Here is a 17,297-nt window from a genome sequence, read left to right as displayed (position 1 = left end):
GCACACTTTACCAAGTAATACACCTTCTGGTAAGAGACAAACACCATGGTTATCCAGAACTTTTACTTAAGAGAAGTGTGTAACTTTGTTCCAGTTTGCCAGCTACTTAGCTGAAGCCCGTAAGCTATAGGGAAAAATAACAGGGATTGGAAGTTTACTTTTAACTCTACCTAATTGCACAGTTGGTTTCAAGCACCAAAGCAGTTCATTACTCTTTCAGTTACTCTTGTTAAAAAAAACAGCTCTTCACTTACACATGCCTCCAAAGTACTGTAACTAAAGCAATTATTTTTCAAAATATTTTAATGCAACAACATGAGGCACAGCAGGAACCAACAATGAAACTCTGTTATATTCATTGTCCTGCATTTAATAAGCCCCGGGGGCCATAATCCTATCATCATAGGCATCCTTCAGTCTCGAAAGACTATGGTAACATGCTCTGTATGGAGGAACAGCGTCTAGCGTGGCTGAGAAGGCCAAATCGAGAGTGACAATCCCTTCCACACTGAAGACAAATACACTCTGTCCCCTGTCCAGCTCCCTGATTTTGCTGCTTTCGGGACTGCCTCTTTGCCTCAGCCTGCTGGACAAGGGTCTCTTCAAATTGGGAGAAGCTGTGATGCACCACCTGCCTCCGGGCTGAACGCTCAGATGTCAGGGTTTCCAATCTGTTGAGATCCATTTCCAAAGCCTTCAGCTCCCACTTGCAGATATCCTTGTATTGCAGCTGTGGTCTCCCTCTGGGGCGATTTCCCTGCACTAATTTTCCATACAGGAGATCTTTTGGAATCTGACCATCAGCCATTCTCACAACATGCCTAGTGCAAAGATGTGAAGTTATCTCTTGTTAAGAATTACAATTTCTCTGTTAGTGGGGAAAGAAATTACTCACATGTAACCCATCATGTCTTCAGGCTTCCAAACTCTGAGGTAATTCACCTCAACTAAATTTTAAACTACAAAATGGTAATGGAAAGCTACTTTATGGGTCATTAAGAACAAACATCAAACATTTTTTTTCTTAGCCCTTCTATTTGTCTGTCTGTTTGTATAATTTCTAGGCTTCTTTTCTTCTAGTGAGGGACTCAAGTTGGCTCACAATGGAAATCCACCCAATAATGAGGCAAGTCCTTAAGTTTTAACACTGCTTGGATCACCAGACATTCACAAGAGACAAATGGAGTAGTTAAGCCATCTGGTGGTGAAATTATGAATCTGCAGCTGCATAAGGCATGAAGAAGACAGGGAGACGTTACTACTAGCTGCAGCTTGGGAGGCATACATCTCTATACAGCCTAAGTAAAATTCAGAAAAGCACCCTTCAACTGTTTCAGTGACTCTGCTAAGCAGAGGACCAGTGCAGTTTATTTCTCACAATTCATTCATTACAAAACAGCAATATCCCAGTAGGGAAAAGGCCACACAAGAATCGCAATAACAAGCTGGTCCATGGGTGCTCACATCAGATGAATTCAGCAGTTTCACAGAATAGAGCGTGTTAGATGTTTGTCAGAGAGACTGAGTGTCAAGCACTCCATGCTGAAGTCAGAGTCAGAATAGATCAAGTTATTAGCTTAGGTATCAGTATACTAGGATGGTCTTACTTTTCTTAAAATTCACACAAAAACAGCATGGCAGCTCTTCTGGACCTCCTCTTGATCCGCATCTCAAGAAAACAAAGTCCACTTGGCGTGTACTGGGATGTAAACATGAGAAGCTCTGATGTCATGGGGTCAGCTAGAACATAATGCTATTCACTTCTTTTGTCCCTAGGCTTGCATAATATGTTATATAGCTAAGAGCAACTCCATTCATTTTTCAAGAGCTATACCTGAAACAGCCCCTCTACAGCTAAATTTTTAAACATTCTAAGCTGCATTATGAGCCACAAAGAGGAGTGTTAGTACATCTAAGTGTTCCACGTAGTCTTGATTCCTTGGCTCAGTGGATATATGGTTGTTTTTTTTTTTAATGCTGGTGCCAAAACCCTTCTTGGATTATTCTAGGCATATGGATGTAGAAAATATAAGTTTATTCTTTTGACCGGCGGCACAGAGAAAGCACTTCACACTGTGAAGCCTGATGAGCTTTCATTTTGGATTTTCTTATTTATACTAAGCAACAATGTATGACTGTTATTCTCCTCAATATTCTGAGAATGGGTATCATTAGTTTAGTATTTGAAACATTTCAGAAGTGTGTGTATGTCTCAGGTTTACATCCTGCATTTCCATCACTGAGCTCAAGGTGGCATACATGGCTCTCCTCCTCCACGTGTATCTTCATAACGTATCTGAGAAGTGGGTTAGGTCACATGACTGGCCTACAGTAACCCAGTGATTTCCATAGCTTGGTAGAGCATTGAATGGGGATCTCTCACATTGCCATCCAACACTCTAACAGATACACCACGCTATCCTATAGCTCATAGGTCCTGGGAAGGACCTCAGACTGTATCTCTTTTCCACTTCCACTTTTATCTTTTCTTCTTTTGAAGGAAAGCTTAGGAAAATAAATAAAAGGCACATGTTTGTGTTGCCCAATTTTGTGTGAACCACGCCTCAGCGCTAGGCCTTTTACTTCCTCCACAACCCCAGGAATACGTTGAGGTCCTGTGTTCTCACCCAGAGAGGTAGCTGAACACCACATACTTAAAAATTAAAGCTATCAGGAACATTCATGGCTTTGTAATTTGGCTTACACTTCAAGTAGTTCATCTTAGGTACCAAAGCAGCATTATATGTTAAATACAATATGATTCTACTTATAGCTAGCAAATGCTGCCATGCATTTGTCTAGTTCATTAAACCTACTATATTACAAGAGGGGAAAGGCTGGGTTTAGCAACCTGGGAGCTAAACACTGGGTATTAAGTGGCTAACACTGAACCACTTTCCCTGGCTGACATAGGGCCAAAGAGAGAATGTCTCTTCAATGAAAGCAAAACAGGATATATACTGGCTTTTTGCAGACTCCTGCTGCTTGTTCTGGAATGAACACATCAGCCTCCTATCTCTTTATTGCACTGCATGAATCTTGCAGGAACTTTTGGTTTGAGAACATCTCTATCCAACATGCCCAAAGGTGCAGAATCTAATCCTATATTTTCGTGAGAGATCTATGGAGGAATCTTATCAGTACTGTTAGACCTAGAAAAACACAATGGCAAAAGGAACCCACCATCAGTAGCTTTGTTCACATATTCCTTCACATCATTTAAATAAATATGCATCTGCTTTTGCCACTCACTGCCAACTCAGTGGTCTCCTGGCACCACTCCCCACCTCTTCCTTCAATGCAGGACATGACAAGCCACCACAGAAGAAATGGAAAGGGCAGGGAAGTGGAAAGGGAGCTAATTTTGGATAATGAGCATCTCTGTGTGATTATGTCTGGTGAGCTGGAAAGGGCCAAACAGGTAAGCTCCATCCAGGTGGCCCTTGGGCAGGCACCGTCGCCAGGTAGCTGGAAGGCACATAGCCCCTCTGTCCATTCACTTCCACCAGACTCCATTCTTTGCTCCCCTTCTTATCATGGGGCTCCAAAACAGTCACTGGCTGGCCCATCTGCACGCTCACTTCATGGCTGCTTCTAGCTGTGAATGCATAAGCAGCGACGACCTAAGGAAAAGCAGAGGGGGTGCATTTGTAATACTGCATTGGCACAAAAAGGAAGGAGGAAACAGCAGGGGCAGCTCAGTCCAGGCCAGGCCCAAGGTAAAAGGCAAAATGGCATTCTCTCCCTACAGAAAGCAACTGTGTGGGCCAGTAGATTAACTTTCCGTACCACAACAGAAGACAGGCAGCTGATTGAAGCAGGTGAGGGCAGGCTGCGCGAAGCACACAGGCCCATCTTCCAGTACATTTACGGGGCTCAAGATGAATGGCAGTGGCTGTCACCGTCAACCTGCTTTGGCCAGCTGAAACAGCCGCCTCACTCTGCCAAATTGCAGAGCTGGCCCTGGTCTAACCACAGAAGCAAAGGGGCACCTGGGATGCCTCTGGCAGGTACATTTGCTGCAGTTTGTGTCTGTCAGAAGCAGCCTGGCTTTACTGCAACAGACATTAATCTTGAAGAGAACACTGTCAGGGCCTGCACTTTTGCAGGAAGTGTGTATGACAGGGTTGCACCCTCTGCATTGAAGGGAATATGAGCAACAGACTCCTAAATGCCATCATCCAACCCGAGCACAGACATGACAGCAGGAAGAAAGGGGAACGTGGCACAGAGCAAGAACAACAGAAAGGAAATAGTCTCCCAGCCAATTTTTGATCATGTGCTACTGTAATGTTAGCCAGAGAGCAAGAGAGAAAGAGTTTGGTTAACAACACTATTGCTCTGCTGCTAGCATTCAATGTGGAATAAGAGGGGCAGTTGTGGTAGAGCAGCAAAAATACACCCGCCAAACCTGGAGGTAAGTGCAGATTGTAAAGAAGATCTTGCTTTGGCTTGTGGACAATAAAATAATTTCACACCTTCATCACACCACCACTGAATTTGGTATCATGCATAAAACTGAGCATTTCCATTTTGAATATTATTCTTTTCCAGACAAGTGATTAATTCTTAAGGCTGGCAGAGTAAGTGTTCAAACCATCAAGATCTCTGATATGCTAGAAATTAGAGTGGAGAGGAAGTTGAGCAGATTTCCTTTGTTTAGGACAGGACATTGGTCCTGAAGAAGGATAGCAGAAACAGAATAAAAAAAATTCAAAGTTATATGGTGCATCTAACCACCGTATAGTTACAGCTGATGAGAGGTTTCTACATCATCTTCCCCACAGAGAGAAATAGTGGGACGCTGACTTTTTCTATTTGGCAATATTTTAACTATGGCTGTTATTCACTGATGCTACAGTTCTTGCAAATGAGGTCCTTTATTTGCTCCAGGAGGAAGTTGGTAGTAACCAGAGATGACCTGAGGCTATCCACAGGTATAATCAATTTGAAGATTTATTTAAATCACAGGAGATAAACAGGGAATAAGACACACAAATTGAAGATACAATATAAAAGAAATCAAAAGGAAAGCAATGAATTTCTAACACAAGAGAATGCAGTGGTGAAATGAAAAATACAAAGCAGAAAAAACTGTATTTTAGTACAGTATTTGAAATTACAGTTATGTAAAGCCAGATAACCCTTTATAAAACATTATATTTGGCCCTAACCCTCCACAGGTTATTTAGTTTAAGCTCACTAGTTTAAACTCACTTAGCTGTTTGGCCTAAGGATTGAGAAAGAAAGACTATTGTGTTCTTGCTCTACTGATGCCCCTAATTTTCCTGCCTTCTGATTAACTTTATCTTCACCCCTAAAATCCAGTTCTGCGTTGGTAGATAGCAAGCTACCAATCCTACCACCCTTTGGGAATGCTGAGGACTCCACTTATGTTTTTAAATCAAAACAACCAGTACATAGTGGGCATTTTAGGATGAAAATTGTGGTTTTCTAAAGGTCCTCCTAAGGGTAGGGCTAGCGTTTGATGGAACATGTCTTACCCTATAACATGTTTTCTGGGTAGGAGGACTTTAAACTGCAGACCAGCTAGATAAGTAACACCTTGTAGGGCACAGAAACTGTCTCTTTAAGAGCAAGTCATTGGGGGCAACTTCCTTCCTTGTGTGTGTAGGTGTGGTTTCTTTAGAGGTCCAGTGTTTTGGCAGATGTTAGATCGGTCCAAGGTGCTTTGAGGCTATTGACCATTTGCTCTGCTTATTTATAGAGTGACTTTAAAAAACAACAACTCTAAACTTACTTTGTTTAGTAAAGATAGATTTGCTTAACACTGATGTCTATGTGTTGCTTCTTAAAAAGCAGGGAAACTGCTCAAAGAATTTTTTTTTAAAAAAAAAAGTTGTCTAAAGTAGAGATGGGGACAAACCAACAAACCACAAATTCCCCCGCAGTGATCTGATGAACCATGAATCCATTTGTCACTTTGTTGGCCCATGGCTGTCTTTAAAAAAAAAAGCTTAGCCCCCCCCCAGCCCCCAAGCTTGCCCCCCAGCCCCCTTCCCACTGGCCCCGTTGCCTCCCTACCTTGTCCCATCTCCACTGTGCCACCTCCACACAGCCACCTCTGCCGGAACGGAGGCTAGGCTGCTGGAACTGTGTTTTCTCTTCCGGTAGCTTAGCTTCCATTCCATTACAAACAGCCATGGAGGGAGGCTTCCCTTCAGGCAGGCAGGCAGGTTTGCCCTGTGTCCCTGCCGAATACCTGATTGGTGGGAAGACAGACAGGCAGGGCAAGCCTGGCTTCCTGCCTGAAGGGAAGGTCTTTGCAAAGACCTGTTTATCTATGCACCTGCCAACCAGCTGTTCAGTGAGCGCATAGGGCAAGCCTGTCTGGCTGCCCAAAGGGAAGGTGCACCCCCCCCCGCTGTCTTTGCAAACAGCAGCTTTTCAGCACCCTTGCCTTCCCTCTCTGTCTATGCCCAAAAAAACAGCTGATCCACAGGGGCATAGGCAGGGAGGGGGTCCCCTGTGAATGGATGAATATAAGATGGTTATATTCATCACTTCATATTCTTTGGTGTCTTTGGAACTGATGAATACAAAGGGACAAATATCTGACAAATCGGTGATTCATTTTTATATTCGACCCCATGTCTAGCCTTAAGCAAAAAGTTATGGTTGAAGTGGAAATTGGGGTGGAGGTGAAGGTTCTGAAACATCAATCTATTCATGTTTTGAGCGAGGAGAGGTTGTCTGAACTGCCCTGCTTTGTGCGGGCACAGCTTCAACCATAACCTTTTGCTTTAAACTGAGGGTTTTCTTTCTTTGGGGAATATGGGATAATATGCAGAACTGCACAGCCATGTGCAATGATTCCTATTGCTTCCAGGCATGAAAGGAAGGAGGGAAAAGGCTTCCAGTGCTTCTAAACCTTAATAGCTAGTGCAATAAAGTGCAGCAATCATCACTTTGGGCAGTTTGTGTTATTAAAGCATTATTTCAGCTATTTTGCTTATTGTGCACAAAATAATTACCGCTTCTCTGCTGCAAAAACAAAAAACAAAAAAAAGAAACAAAAACAAGACAAAAAAAGACAAAAATATTCCAGGCTAAGAGAATAAAGTTGTGATTCTTTGTTCCTTGCACGATAACCAGATAAATGAGGATTCGTACCCCCAGTTTCTACACTGCCAGTCACTTTGTTTCACACTGTTATTTCATCTCTCATTGCTAATGATGTATTTCCTTTGCTTACCTAAGCAGTGCCTTAGGTAATTGGCCCTTCCTTCCAAGACTATGTTGCCAAAAACTATGTCCTATTTGACAATATCTTTTTAAAGGCAAAGTTCAGAAACTCACTTGGGAGGAATGTTTGAGTTGGCACCACAAAATGGCACCACTGGAATACAAAATGCTACCAGCCTCCACTCCCCACAGGTATTGCATATACACGTCCCACAATGTAGCAAAAGGAAATAACATTCCATACCAAAAATGCTTCTCTTTCAACTCACCTGTAAAGATGGTGTGCTGACTTGTACTGGTAGACTAGGTGTCTGAGGGCAGTTGTAAGAATAATGTAAATTCTCAGAGCTCTCCTTTTGGGCTGGAATCTGTCTTTCAGGCTTTTGGCTTTGTGCTATATGATATCTTTGGAGTTTTCCAGAGGGGGCATAGCCTCGTGGACCTGCAAGATAAATAAGACAGTCACTGTCAGGCTATGAACAGCCCTTGCCTGTTATTAAACAGCAGTTAAGGATGGATGGACGGCTGGACTTCAGCTGTTGGTAGAGATGTTGCTGGTCCTGATGTTGAAAAGGTTTGTTTTGAAAGAATGGTTTATAATTTTAAAAGATGGTCATAAAAGCAGAACATGGGCAGAAGGCAGCCGAGAGAAGGTAGGATGTGTGATATATCCAAGTGGAAACACAAGGGAATGGGGGAAGAAAGATGGAGAACAGAGGTAGGAAAGGGTATATAATGATTAGGAAGCAAATGTATAGAAGGAGAGATGGAGTTAAAGAAAGGTTGGACTTGAGAGGACTTCCGGCTTGACGTCACGACAAGATAGCAGCAGGAGGACAGAGCTCTGTCCCCTGGGCTGAATTCTGACCTGTTTGGGACACCCCAGGGTGTCGGAACCACCCCGGAGAGGTGGTGAACTGGGGGGGAAGCCTGTTGATCACGGGGGGGATGGCGGTCACCCCCGTTCGATCCAGGAAACTCCCTAATCAGCCAATAGGCAGAAACAAGCAGCTTGGACTCGCTTGCAAGTCGTCGGCAGCCGGCTAAAAGAAGCAAGAATCAGCTTTCTGGCATCGGTGTTATTATCGGGTGAGATATATTTTTACAACTAATTGCTTATGATTACCCCTGGAAAAGACAATTCCTATATACAGAAAAAAGAACCTGCTATCAATCTCAGTAATTATAAAGCGGCAAAAAATCTGGAGAGAGGGATAGCTGAGGGAAAGAAAATAATTTAAAGATTAATGGAACATTAACTATTCATTCAAATACATTTAAAATATACTTCAAGAATATTATAATTTGGCGTTATAAAGCTTAAGAAATTTTCTCATAAGTTATACTTGATAAATCTGGATTTTGTTTTGGCTACTTGAAGTCTTTTGGCATAAAGCCCAGGAAAAGTGACCTTGAGTACTCTACTGTTGCTTAAAGCTTGGAAATCTGTTTATTTCTTTTTGATTTTTTTATGCCTGGCTGGATAAATTAACCCTAAAGTGGACCTTTAAAAATTGTGCCTTGGGAATTCGTAAACCTGTGGAATTAGACCATCAGGCCGCGGATACAAACATTGCATTTTACCTGGTACTTTGGGGGTTTAAATTTGGTTCAGGCCTATTTAGCCAAAGTGGACCTTTTGAAATGGCTCTGGAAACTCAGAATATCTGTTTAACTGGCATCAATTTGCCAGGGATCAATTAGGATACAGATACAATCATCGACTGGACTGTGAGACTTGGGAACTTCGAATCTTGGTTTAAGCACTTGGGCAGCTGGAACAGAATGGCACAACAAGGACAATTTTGGGATGAAACAAAAGCTACCCTTCAAACAATACTAGAAATAGTGAGATCCCATTACCAAGAGGCAAAATTATTCAATCAACATCTGAAGAATTACAGTCAGCAAGCGACAGGGAACAACGAAGAAGGAAATGAGAGCATTCCAGATGATATATGCCAATCAAAACAGGAGCTGGAGGAAATTAACCTAAGAGAAACGTCAGTCTTGGATCAGAAGAGATTACCAAGGGAAGACAAAGGGACAAAATCAGCAAAATTAACAAGAAAAAAAAATCCTGGAAGATCCATTGAAGATAGACCAAGTACATAAAGAGTTAGTGGACATAAATCAGATGTACAAAATGGTTTCAGAGGACATGAGAGATGGCAGAATGCTTAGAGACACAGAAATACAAAGTGAAAAAAGAGAAAACAGACAGGGAATTACTTAGAAAGATGAAAAAGGGGAAAACAGGAAGGGGCCCCTTAATATTGAAAAACATGTGTATATTTAACATTGGGAATTGTAAAAGGGTATATATATTAAAAAGGAGAATTAAATTGAAATAAGGGAACCCTAATCAGGGTAAAGATGTAATATGGTGGTTTTTTCATTTTAGATAAACTAAACTAGATATAAAGCTGGGTCATGGATCTGGAACCACTTTCAATAAGAATATTATTAGAAGACCTTGAGAATATTGTACAATATGAGGGTAATATTATGATAGTAGTCATATTATATACTAAAATATGTACATGAATGGTTTGAATGTTTGAAAGATGTTTGGAATTTGGGGGGAAAACTGGGAAGACACTGAGATGTAAAAAAACAAATAATTGTAAGCAAAGCATGTAACACGATGTTTGACAAGCACAAACCAACATAGATTGAAAAACTAATAAAATGTTTTTTTAAAAAAAAAAGAAAGGTAGGACTTGGAACAATGTCTGAGAAAGAAGGAATCTGGAAGCGGCAAGAAAAGTACAATGAAAAGAAGAACCTGAAGTTAGAATGAACAAAGAAAAAGGATTGGAGGAGAAGAGAAAGGGAAACATGTGTGGAAAGAGACAGGTGGAAAGAGCAGAGAGACAATCAGGAAAGAACATGAAGCAAAATTGAAAGGGAGCAAAGAAGGATACATGTATCCTCTGACCTTGCTCTGAATAAAGCGCCAACAAGGGGCAGGCAGCTTGGAGACCATCCATCCATCCATCCATCCATCCATCCATCCATCCATCCATCCATCCATCCATCCATCCATCCATCCATCCAAGTTCTTGTGACTGGTGGATTTTCCTTGACTGCCTGGTGCCACCCACAGGCAATCTGGATAATCTTATTTCCCAGCCACCCTGGTTCCAGCAAAGGTAGCATGTCTGCTGGGAGAGGACAGTTGCCCACAAAATGTAGGAAGCCTGCAGAAGATGCCAGTGATAACCAGGATGCTTTACTGCAGCTACCTGCTCTTGTTTCATTCTAACCCAGTACCTCTGTCATTGAAATCTCTCAGTTTTCAGCACTTAAAGCATATAACTGTGCAGCAAGGTGTGTAAAGTGGATATTCCATTCTACAACCAGGATCTCAGAGAATTAGAAATGAAAAGGTCTGGGCTTAGCTGTCCTGAAAACTCAGAAAGGCTATAGCTTCAACTAGATACGACTTGCTAAGAATTATGTGTTAGCTACAGAAACTGAGCTGGAGCAATCTAAAGGTCTATTTGGGTTAGCAACCTGTTTCCCATGGTTGTCAACTTCTAATCTCTGGGAATCCCCCGCAGCAAAGCTTTGGAAAGCTCAGAAACTGGGATTTAGAGCCATACTCCCTCAAACATAACAGTCTTTCTAGGAAAGGGTAAATTGCCCAACGTGATTTCATACAGCCTGCCATTTTTCCACTGTTATGTTCTGTGTCTTTGGCAGAATATATGTGTTTTTGTACTCACTGTTTCAAATGTACACATTTTACATGCACTTTTTCAAATGTTGACGTATTTTGTTTATATGGCAGCCTCATCATAAACACCACCAGCTAATCATTAACATAAGTATGCATTTTGAAATCTAAAGGCACCCAGGTTTGTATTTAGGTTTCAGAAGGTCAAACTTGGCAAGTTTGCATTGAGAAATGAACTGAATATGTATCCTTCCTAGCCTTACAAAGGCTGGTCTAGTGCAGTACTCTGTTTTTTAAGCAGTCAGAGAGGTAACTGTGGAAAGTTTGCAATCAAGACATGAGTGTAAGAGAACCCTCTTGTTCATATTCCTCAGCAACTGCTAAATAGAGGTTTACTGACTCTGATATCAAAGGCGATAGGTCGTCATCACAACTAGTAGCCACTGGTAGTTAGACCCTCTATAATCGTGGAGGTTTAAATGTGTATGCAGTTGATAAGAACTACATCTAGATATCACTTGTGCAAAGTTGGGTCAGCTAGAATTATGATCAAGGATTCTCCATGTTCTCAGCCATATAATGGTATCATTGTTTTAAAATATAGATGCACTGCTGGGACCAAGCCACAGGTTTCTCTTTTAGTGCCACAATATCTAAGCAAACATATCTGGACGAACACATTTGGGGCGTGCCCCAGTACAAATAGTAATCATGTTCTATGTAAACTGCCGTGAATTCTGGTCATAGATATCAAGCTTGGAACCAAAGCAAAGTTATATTAGTCCTTGCAACCTCTACAGTACCTCCAGCGTCCACCAGCCATCGATTAGGATTGCCCTTGGTGTCCTTGTCATGTAAAAGGGCCACAATCTGCCCCCTCTGTAGCGTCAGGTCCATCTCTTTGCTGCCACTGATGTTGCTTGTCACCTGGTACAACTTATCTGTGCCATGTTTGTTCACAAGCAGGAGGACTTTCCTCTCCTCTGCAGGGGTCAGAGGCTGTGGAAAAGGCAAGAAGGAGAACTGGGTGAATAGCTCCTCCTTCCGCTGCTTATGCTATCAGGTTGGTGTGCTGGAGGATGGGGAACATCCAGGTGTTGGTCCAAACCAGAATAGAACCATTGACCATAAGTTTAATCAATGTCACAGGTACATTTTAGTTGGGGCTAATGACTGAAATTAGCCCCACCCACCCCAAAATTAGGCCATTTTGCTCTTTTCCGAGGAAAGAGACAGCTCCCTAAATATTTTGGATTGTTAGAGAGGGTGAAACTATGAAGTTAAATAAATTATACATCAATAAGTATAGATATCACCAATCTGTCAACGGCAGAATCCAGTCATTATTCTAACCAGCACAGCTGCCGAGAGGGCTGTGAAGAAAGTGATCACACCCGTGCAATGAAGATTTGCTGGATGATATCCTGAACATCACCAAGGAGGAGTGACTTCCTCTTCCATGCCCATGTCAAACAAGTCGAGCCCCATGCAGTTGGGAAGTCTGGCTGGGAAGCAGGAGAGGATAACACGAGGAGCACACCTTTTAGCTCAGCTTTCACCAACTTGGGTGTCTTCCATATACATGGGATGACAGGTCCCTGGCCTAAACTGACCCATGAGAGTTGAAATCCCAGCACAGTGATCATGTTGGAGAGAGGGGCTCCAGGTTGTCACTGTAGCACCATACCTGCACCAGAGGGCTTGGCATAACCGTATCAAATTTCTCTCGGAAAGAGGAAAGTTGATCTTCAGCTTGGCTTAAAGTATCCTTTACCATCTTCCAAAAATCAGCTTCAGGGAGGTGCCTGTGGGGCAGCTGTGAAGAAGAATGCTAAAATTAAATGGAGCTCTTTTGAAAGCAGATAGAAAAACAAATTTGAAAATAAAGAGTAAATACTAAGCTATATGTACCAAATGGATAGATAGCTTTATGTACGGGCACACATTTTGCTAGAGTTCACTGTAGGTTTCCAGGTTAGAGGCCCTTATGTCTGGGCTATGCCTGATGTAGTGCTGACTCTGCACTTCCCTTAGGCTTGTTTTGGTTACAGTTGCTGGAATAAGGACTGATCTGATAAAGGTAGTGTGTCATCAGTTCCAAATGATGGCCACCCTAGGAAGGTTTCAGAGATACAGTATGAGATATTTGAGTGGTTTTTACTACTGCCATTCACCAGCGAGTTTCCATGGCTAAACAGAGATTTAGACCAAGTCTCTTGACTCCTAGACCAGCACTCTGTCAGCTATGCTGGATTGGCACTCAGGGGCAGAAATAATCCCCCTTTTTATGAAAATGAAAGATGTTTGGGGAGAAAGTCATCTCATATTGTCCATCAGTCCTCTGTGTTCTGTTCACTGTGCTAGCCACTGAAGGTTGATAAAATGATGCATGGTATGGATGGGATGAATATAGATAATCCTGGAACACAGCATCACCCTAGAAGGAAAGCATTTCTTTGTAATTAATTTGTGAAAATTAATTATGAATCATAAATCATTACCAAAAGATCTGACTAAAGGGTACTGGTTTAAAGGTAAAGATAGAAGAGACGTGGATTAAGGCAACATTATCATGCCAACATAACCAGTTGTCATCTTTCCTGAACTAATACACCAGCCAAAATTCAGTTATGCTTTGCTGATCGGTTTTTTCCCCAAAATTTGCAGTGCAAATTTCCCATCAAAGAATGCTACTTATTTGTTCATTTGCTTGCTAGTATATGTGTAGTAAAGAAGTAGTAAAATCTAAGCCGGCAATTTCAAGCAACTGTAAGTAATGTTTTTTATTCCTCCTGCTGTAAATGTCTTAAAGTGAATTACTGAGACTTTAAGTGCCAGATAATGAGAGTTTTCCAAGCTCTGCGTTTTTATATCTAGTACAATGGTAAACATTTTCTGTTGCCTGGAGTAGGATTCTCTTAGTGGTGGGACACAAACAATGTAATCACTCCTCCTGAAAGATGTGCTACTTTAAGCAGTTTTTTTTAAAAAAAAAACGCATTTCTATAATCTGCATTTAGCTTGTTGGCTTCAATGGTTTTGTGAATTCAGCGTCTGTGGTATGGCATGGTTTGAGGTTAATCTCTTTACTGATAGTGCATAACTTTGAGTAAACAATAGAAAGTCAAGTTAAGACATTAAATGAATGAATGAATGAATGAATGAATGAATGAATGAATGAATGAATGAATGAATGAATGAATGAATGAATGAATGAATGAATGAATGAATGAATGAATGAATGAATGAAATTTTGTGCATTTGCAGCTTGTGGGATAGGAAATGAAACACCTACCAAAACTGGAAGAAAGAAAACATTGAGGAAGTACAGAATCCAGCATAGCACATAAATGACATTGGAAAAAATGAGAAATTCAAAATCTAACAAGTTTTTGGGACAATCAACAGAACCATGTTCGTGTTGACTGATTCACTCAGGCAGAAATCTGAAAATAGTGACATCAAGGTTCCTGCTCAGGCAGGAGGAACAGAAGACACTTACACAGAAGAGGCCTCTATGAGGCTTCATAGATAGATATGGAAGAACAGTTCTATGTTCTTTATTTGATGAAAGCAAAATGCCCATCATTATAAGAAGGGGGAAGAAAGAATGCATTGGTGTTATGAGGACATGAGTTGCAGTGGAGGGGAGGTTATTTCTCTGCCACTCCCTGGATCGTTCAGTGTAAGGGGAAGAAGGCACCTTTTAACTGTGGCAAAATCTGCTCACTTGCTTGCTCTCTCTCCCTCTCTCTCTCTCTCTGTGATGACCTTTTTTTTTTGACAAACAAGGAAAAAGGGAGAGGAGATTTGATGCTTTCCCAACAGTCTTGCCCACAGCCTAGTGCCTTTCATAGCCCAGGCCCACTATTCAGTTCATTGTTCCGCAACATTATTCAGCAGGTCATGAAGGCAATGCTCCCCTTCCCATTTGACCACAAAGGGGACTGGCATCCTAGAGTGCAGTGGTTAGCCTCCCAGTGTAGCGTTGGGCCTCCTCCTTTTCTGGTGGTGACATCTTTATTTCCAAGCCTGAATGGCAACATGGGGGATTTTGTTAGCTCTATGAATAGTGGCCCAGATTTGCATAGATCATCTTATTAACTCTAGCTCTTTACCTGGACAAACCCTCCATCTGCCTCCTGGAGCACTTGTTTTGCCAGGTCCTTCTGAATCGACACAAACGAATGCAGAAGCTGCCCCAACCACTGCAGGGCTACTTGGTTGAACACTGGTAGTTCAGAGACAAGCAAAGAGTTCATGGCAAGATAGGTATTCATAGCAGCCGCCTCCTCATATGTCACACTGCCTGTCTCATTCTGCTTCTCCTCCAGTTCCTCATAATCCAGCCGCTTGTCAAAGCGCTTCTTGATCAGCTTTTGAGGTCCTTTCAGAGTCTCTGACAAGTTGCACAGTGGAAAGTAAACCAGATGTTCCAGCCTTTTCTTCTGTAAAGGAGCAAAATCAAAGTGATGTGTGAAATCTTGGTATTCTATACAACCTCAGGTGGACAGAATACTAGAGTGAGTATGCATGTATGCATGTATGCATGCATGCATGCATGTATGTGTGTGTGTATGCATGTATGCATGTATGCATGTATGTATGTATGTATGTAATTTTAAACCACCCATCTAGGAAATTGCTACTCTCAGCACTAAAGCAAAAATCATAAAAAAACTTTCTAAAATCCAAAGAAAACACACACACACACACACAGACACACACACACACACACACACACACACACACACACACACACACACAAAGAGTTCTTTAGAGCTGAAACATATGGCCATGCTCTCCCCAGCTGAGTACCTAAAATTAGGGAAATAATTTTGATTTAATTTTTTTTTACTTAAACAACTGTGAAAGAATTGCTACATCTCCTATACAGGTGGATTAGTTCCATCCCCTCAGTCTTCCATCCTCAGAAACCCATTAATTAGGCATCTTGAAAAGCCTGTCCTGAAGGAATCTGGTTCCTAACATATCAGGTGAAAACAAACGAAAAAATAAAAAAATAAAGAAAACAAAATTGGTGTGACACCTTAAAGACTAACAGCTATATTTTAATATGCGCTTTCATGGACACAGTCCACTCCCTCTTAAGGAAATGTTCAGGTCCACTTGAGGGAAGTGAACTTGGCCACAAATGCTCCGCAACACAACATTTTTGCCTTCTTTATTTTTTTTATTTTCCCTTTGTTTTTGCCTCATATGCTAGCACAGACTAACATGGCTGCCCCTTCTCAAACTGCTTCCTAACAGTGATTTTGAGCCATATTTCACAGAAGCAATGGGAAAGCCGAGTGGGGCTCATTCAGACCCGCTGGGAGAGGAACGGCTGCCCTTTGCCTCTGCAACCGGAAGTGGTGGCACTGCCAGCTGTCACTGGTCATAGGTGACAGCAGAAGCATGAAATTCCAGTGTTCTTGGCTTCCCTTTCCTTCAAGACGGGACAGAGCCACTCTGCCCTGCTAGCTAGCAATTTCTCTATAGGGTTGGAGGGTGCTCTGGCACCTTCTTATAACCACAGACGCACAGCCATTGCTTACCAAGTGGCAATGGCCATTGCAGCAGCTGTAAGAGGAAATCTAATGGTGGCCACAAAATTTCAGTGGCCGCAGAGGCAGGTGGTACAGCCCCTAGTGGGCTGAGGTGATTCTGTGAGACACTTCGCCTGCCCCTATTTTATAGCAACACAGAAGGTGAGCCAGCACAGCCAAAGCAAAACCTCAGCGCTGTGAGATCAAGTCAATGCCATGGCACTGTAGAATGTGTGTGAAAAGGTGCGCCAGTTCAGAGTAGAACAAGCACTGGCTGCTTGAAGGAAGAAATGGCCCCAGGAAGGTGGGAAGGCAAATAAACTGGACTTTTCCTGTAGTTCTTCTCCAATCCTTGTAAAAACTAGAAGGGGGGGAATGGGGAGGGGACAGTACTTACAAATGCAGGGAAGACCGTTGTGTGGAGTTTTCCTGCAAACTGACAATAGAGCTGCATGGTTCCCGATCCTACATCCAGCTCATTCTCATGAGGTCTTGAGCTGAGGAACACCTAAGGGATAAAGAACTGGCCTTAATGACATAAAAATGACTGCATTGGCAAGATTTAGATTTAGGCTCTCCTGGTTGCTCAGAAGAACCAAGTGGGATCAAGAATCTACAGCTGGGCAATAATTGTAACCCAAATGCCACAAACATGTGCTACAGTGTCACATGTAGAGAAAGGACCACCTCGCAAGTGAACCAGCATGGTTTATGACTGATGCAAGCAATGTTGTTCAAGATCCACTGAAATGTCCCTGATGAAAGCAGCATGTTTAAATCTGGCAAAGGAAGGCACAACGAGAAGGAAGGAGAAAAAGAGAGGGGGGAATCAAATTTTAATTAATTCACCAGTTGACATC

The 17,297-nt window shown here is 42.1% G+C and overlaps 1 protein-coding gene across 4 annotated transcripts in view; it reads right to left on the bottom strand.

Annotated features, from left to right (window-relative positions):
• Positions 1–1,331: 1,331 nt before the first annotated feature.
• Positions 1,332–17,297, bottom strand: part of ARHGEF37 (Rho guanine nucleotide exchange factor 37) — a 36,371-nt gene continuing 20,405 nt past the window's right edge. For all 4 annotated transcript variants that reach the window (XM_072990254.2, XM_072990253.2, XM_072990252.2 and 1 more), the window contains exons 8-13: positions 16,835–16,945; positions 15,007–15,336; positions 12,576–12,704; positions 11,692–11,887; positions 7,476–7,648; positions 1,332–3,623 (exon numbers count right to left, since the gene is read on the bottom strand). In XM_072990254.2, coding sequence (XP_072846355.2) covers positions 3,390–3,623; positions 7,476–7,648; positions 11,692–11,887; positions 12,576–12,704; positions 15,007–15,336; positions 16,835–16,945 — 1,173 coding nt within the window. In that variant the 3' untranslated portion in view covers positions 1,332–3,389. The remainder of the gene's footprint in view (positions 3,624–7,475; positions 7,649–11,691; positions 11,888–12,575; positions 12,705–15,006; positions 15,337–16,834; positions 16,946–17,297) is intronic.

The sequence above is a fragment of the Pogona vitticeps genome, chromosome 2 (genome assembly GCF_051106095.1).
Source record: "Pogona vitticeps strain Pit_001003342236 chromosome 2, PviZW2.1, whole genome shotgun sequence".
Taxonomy (NCBI): domain Eukaryota; kingdom Metazoa; phylum Chordata; class Lepidosauria; order Squamata; family Agamidae; genus Pogona; species Pogona vitticeps.
The sequence above is the reverse complement of the archived record's forward strand: the minus strand, read 5'-3'. Positions and strand labels throughout refer to the sequence as shown.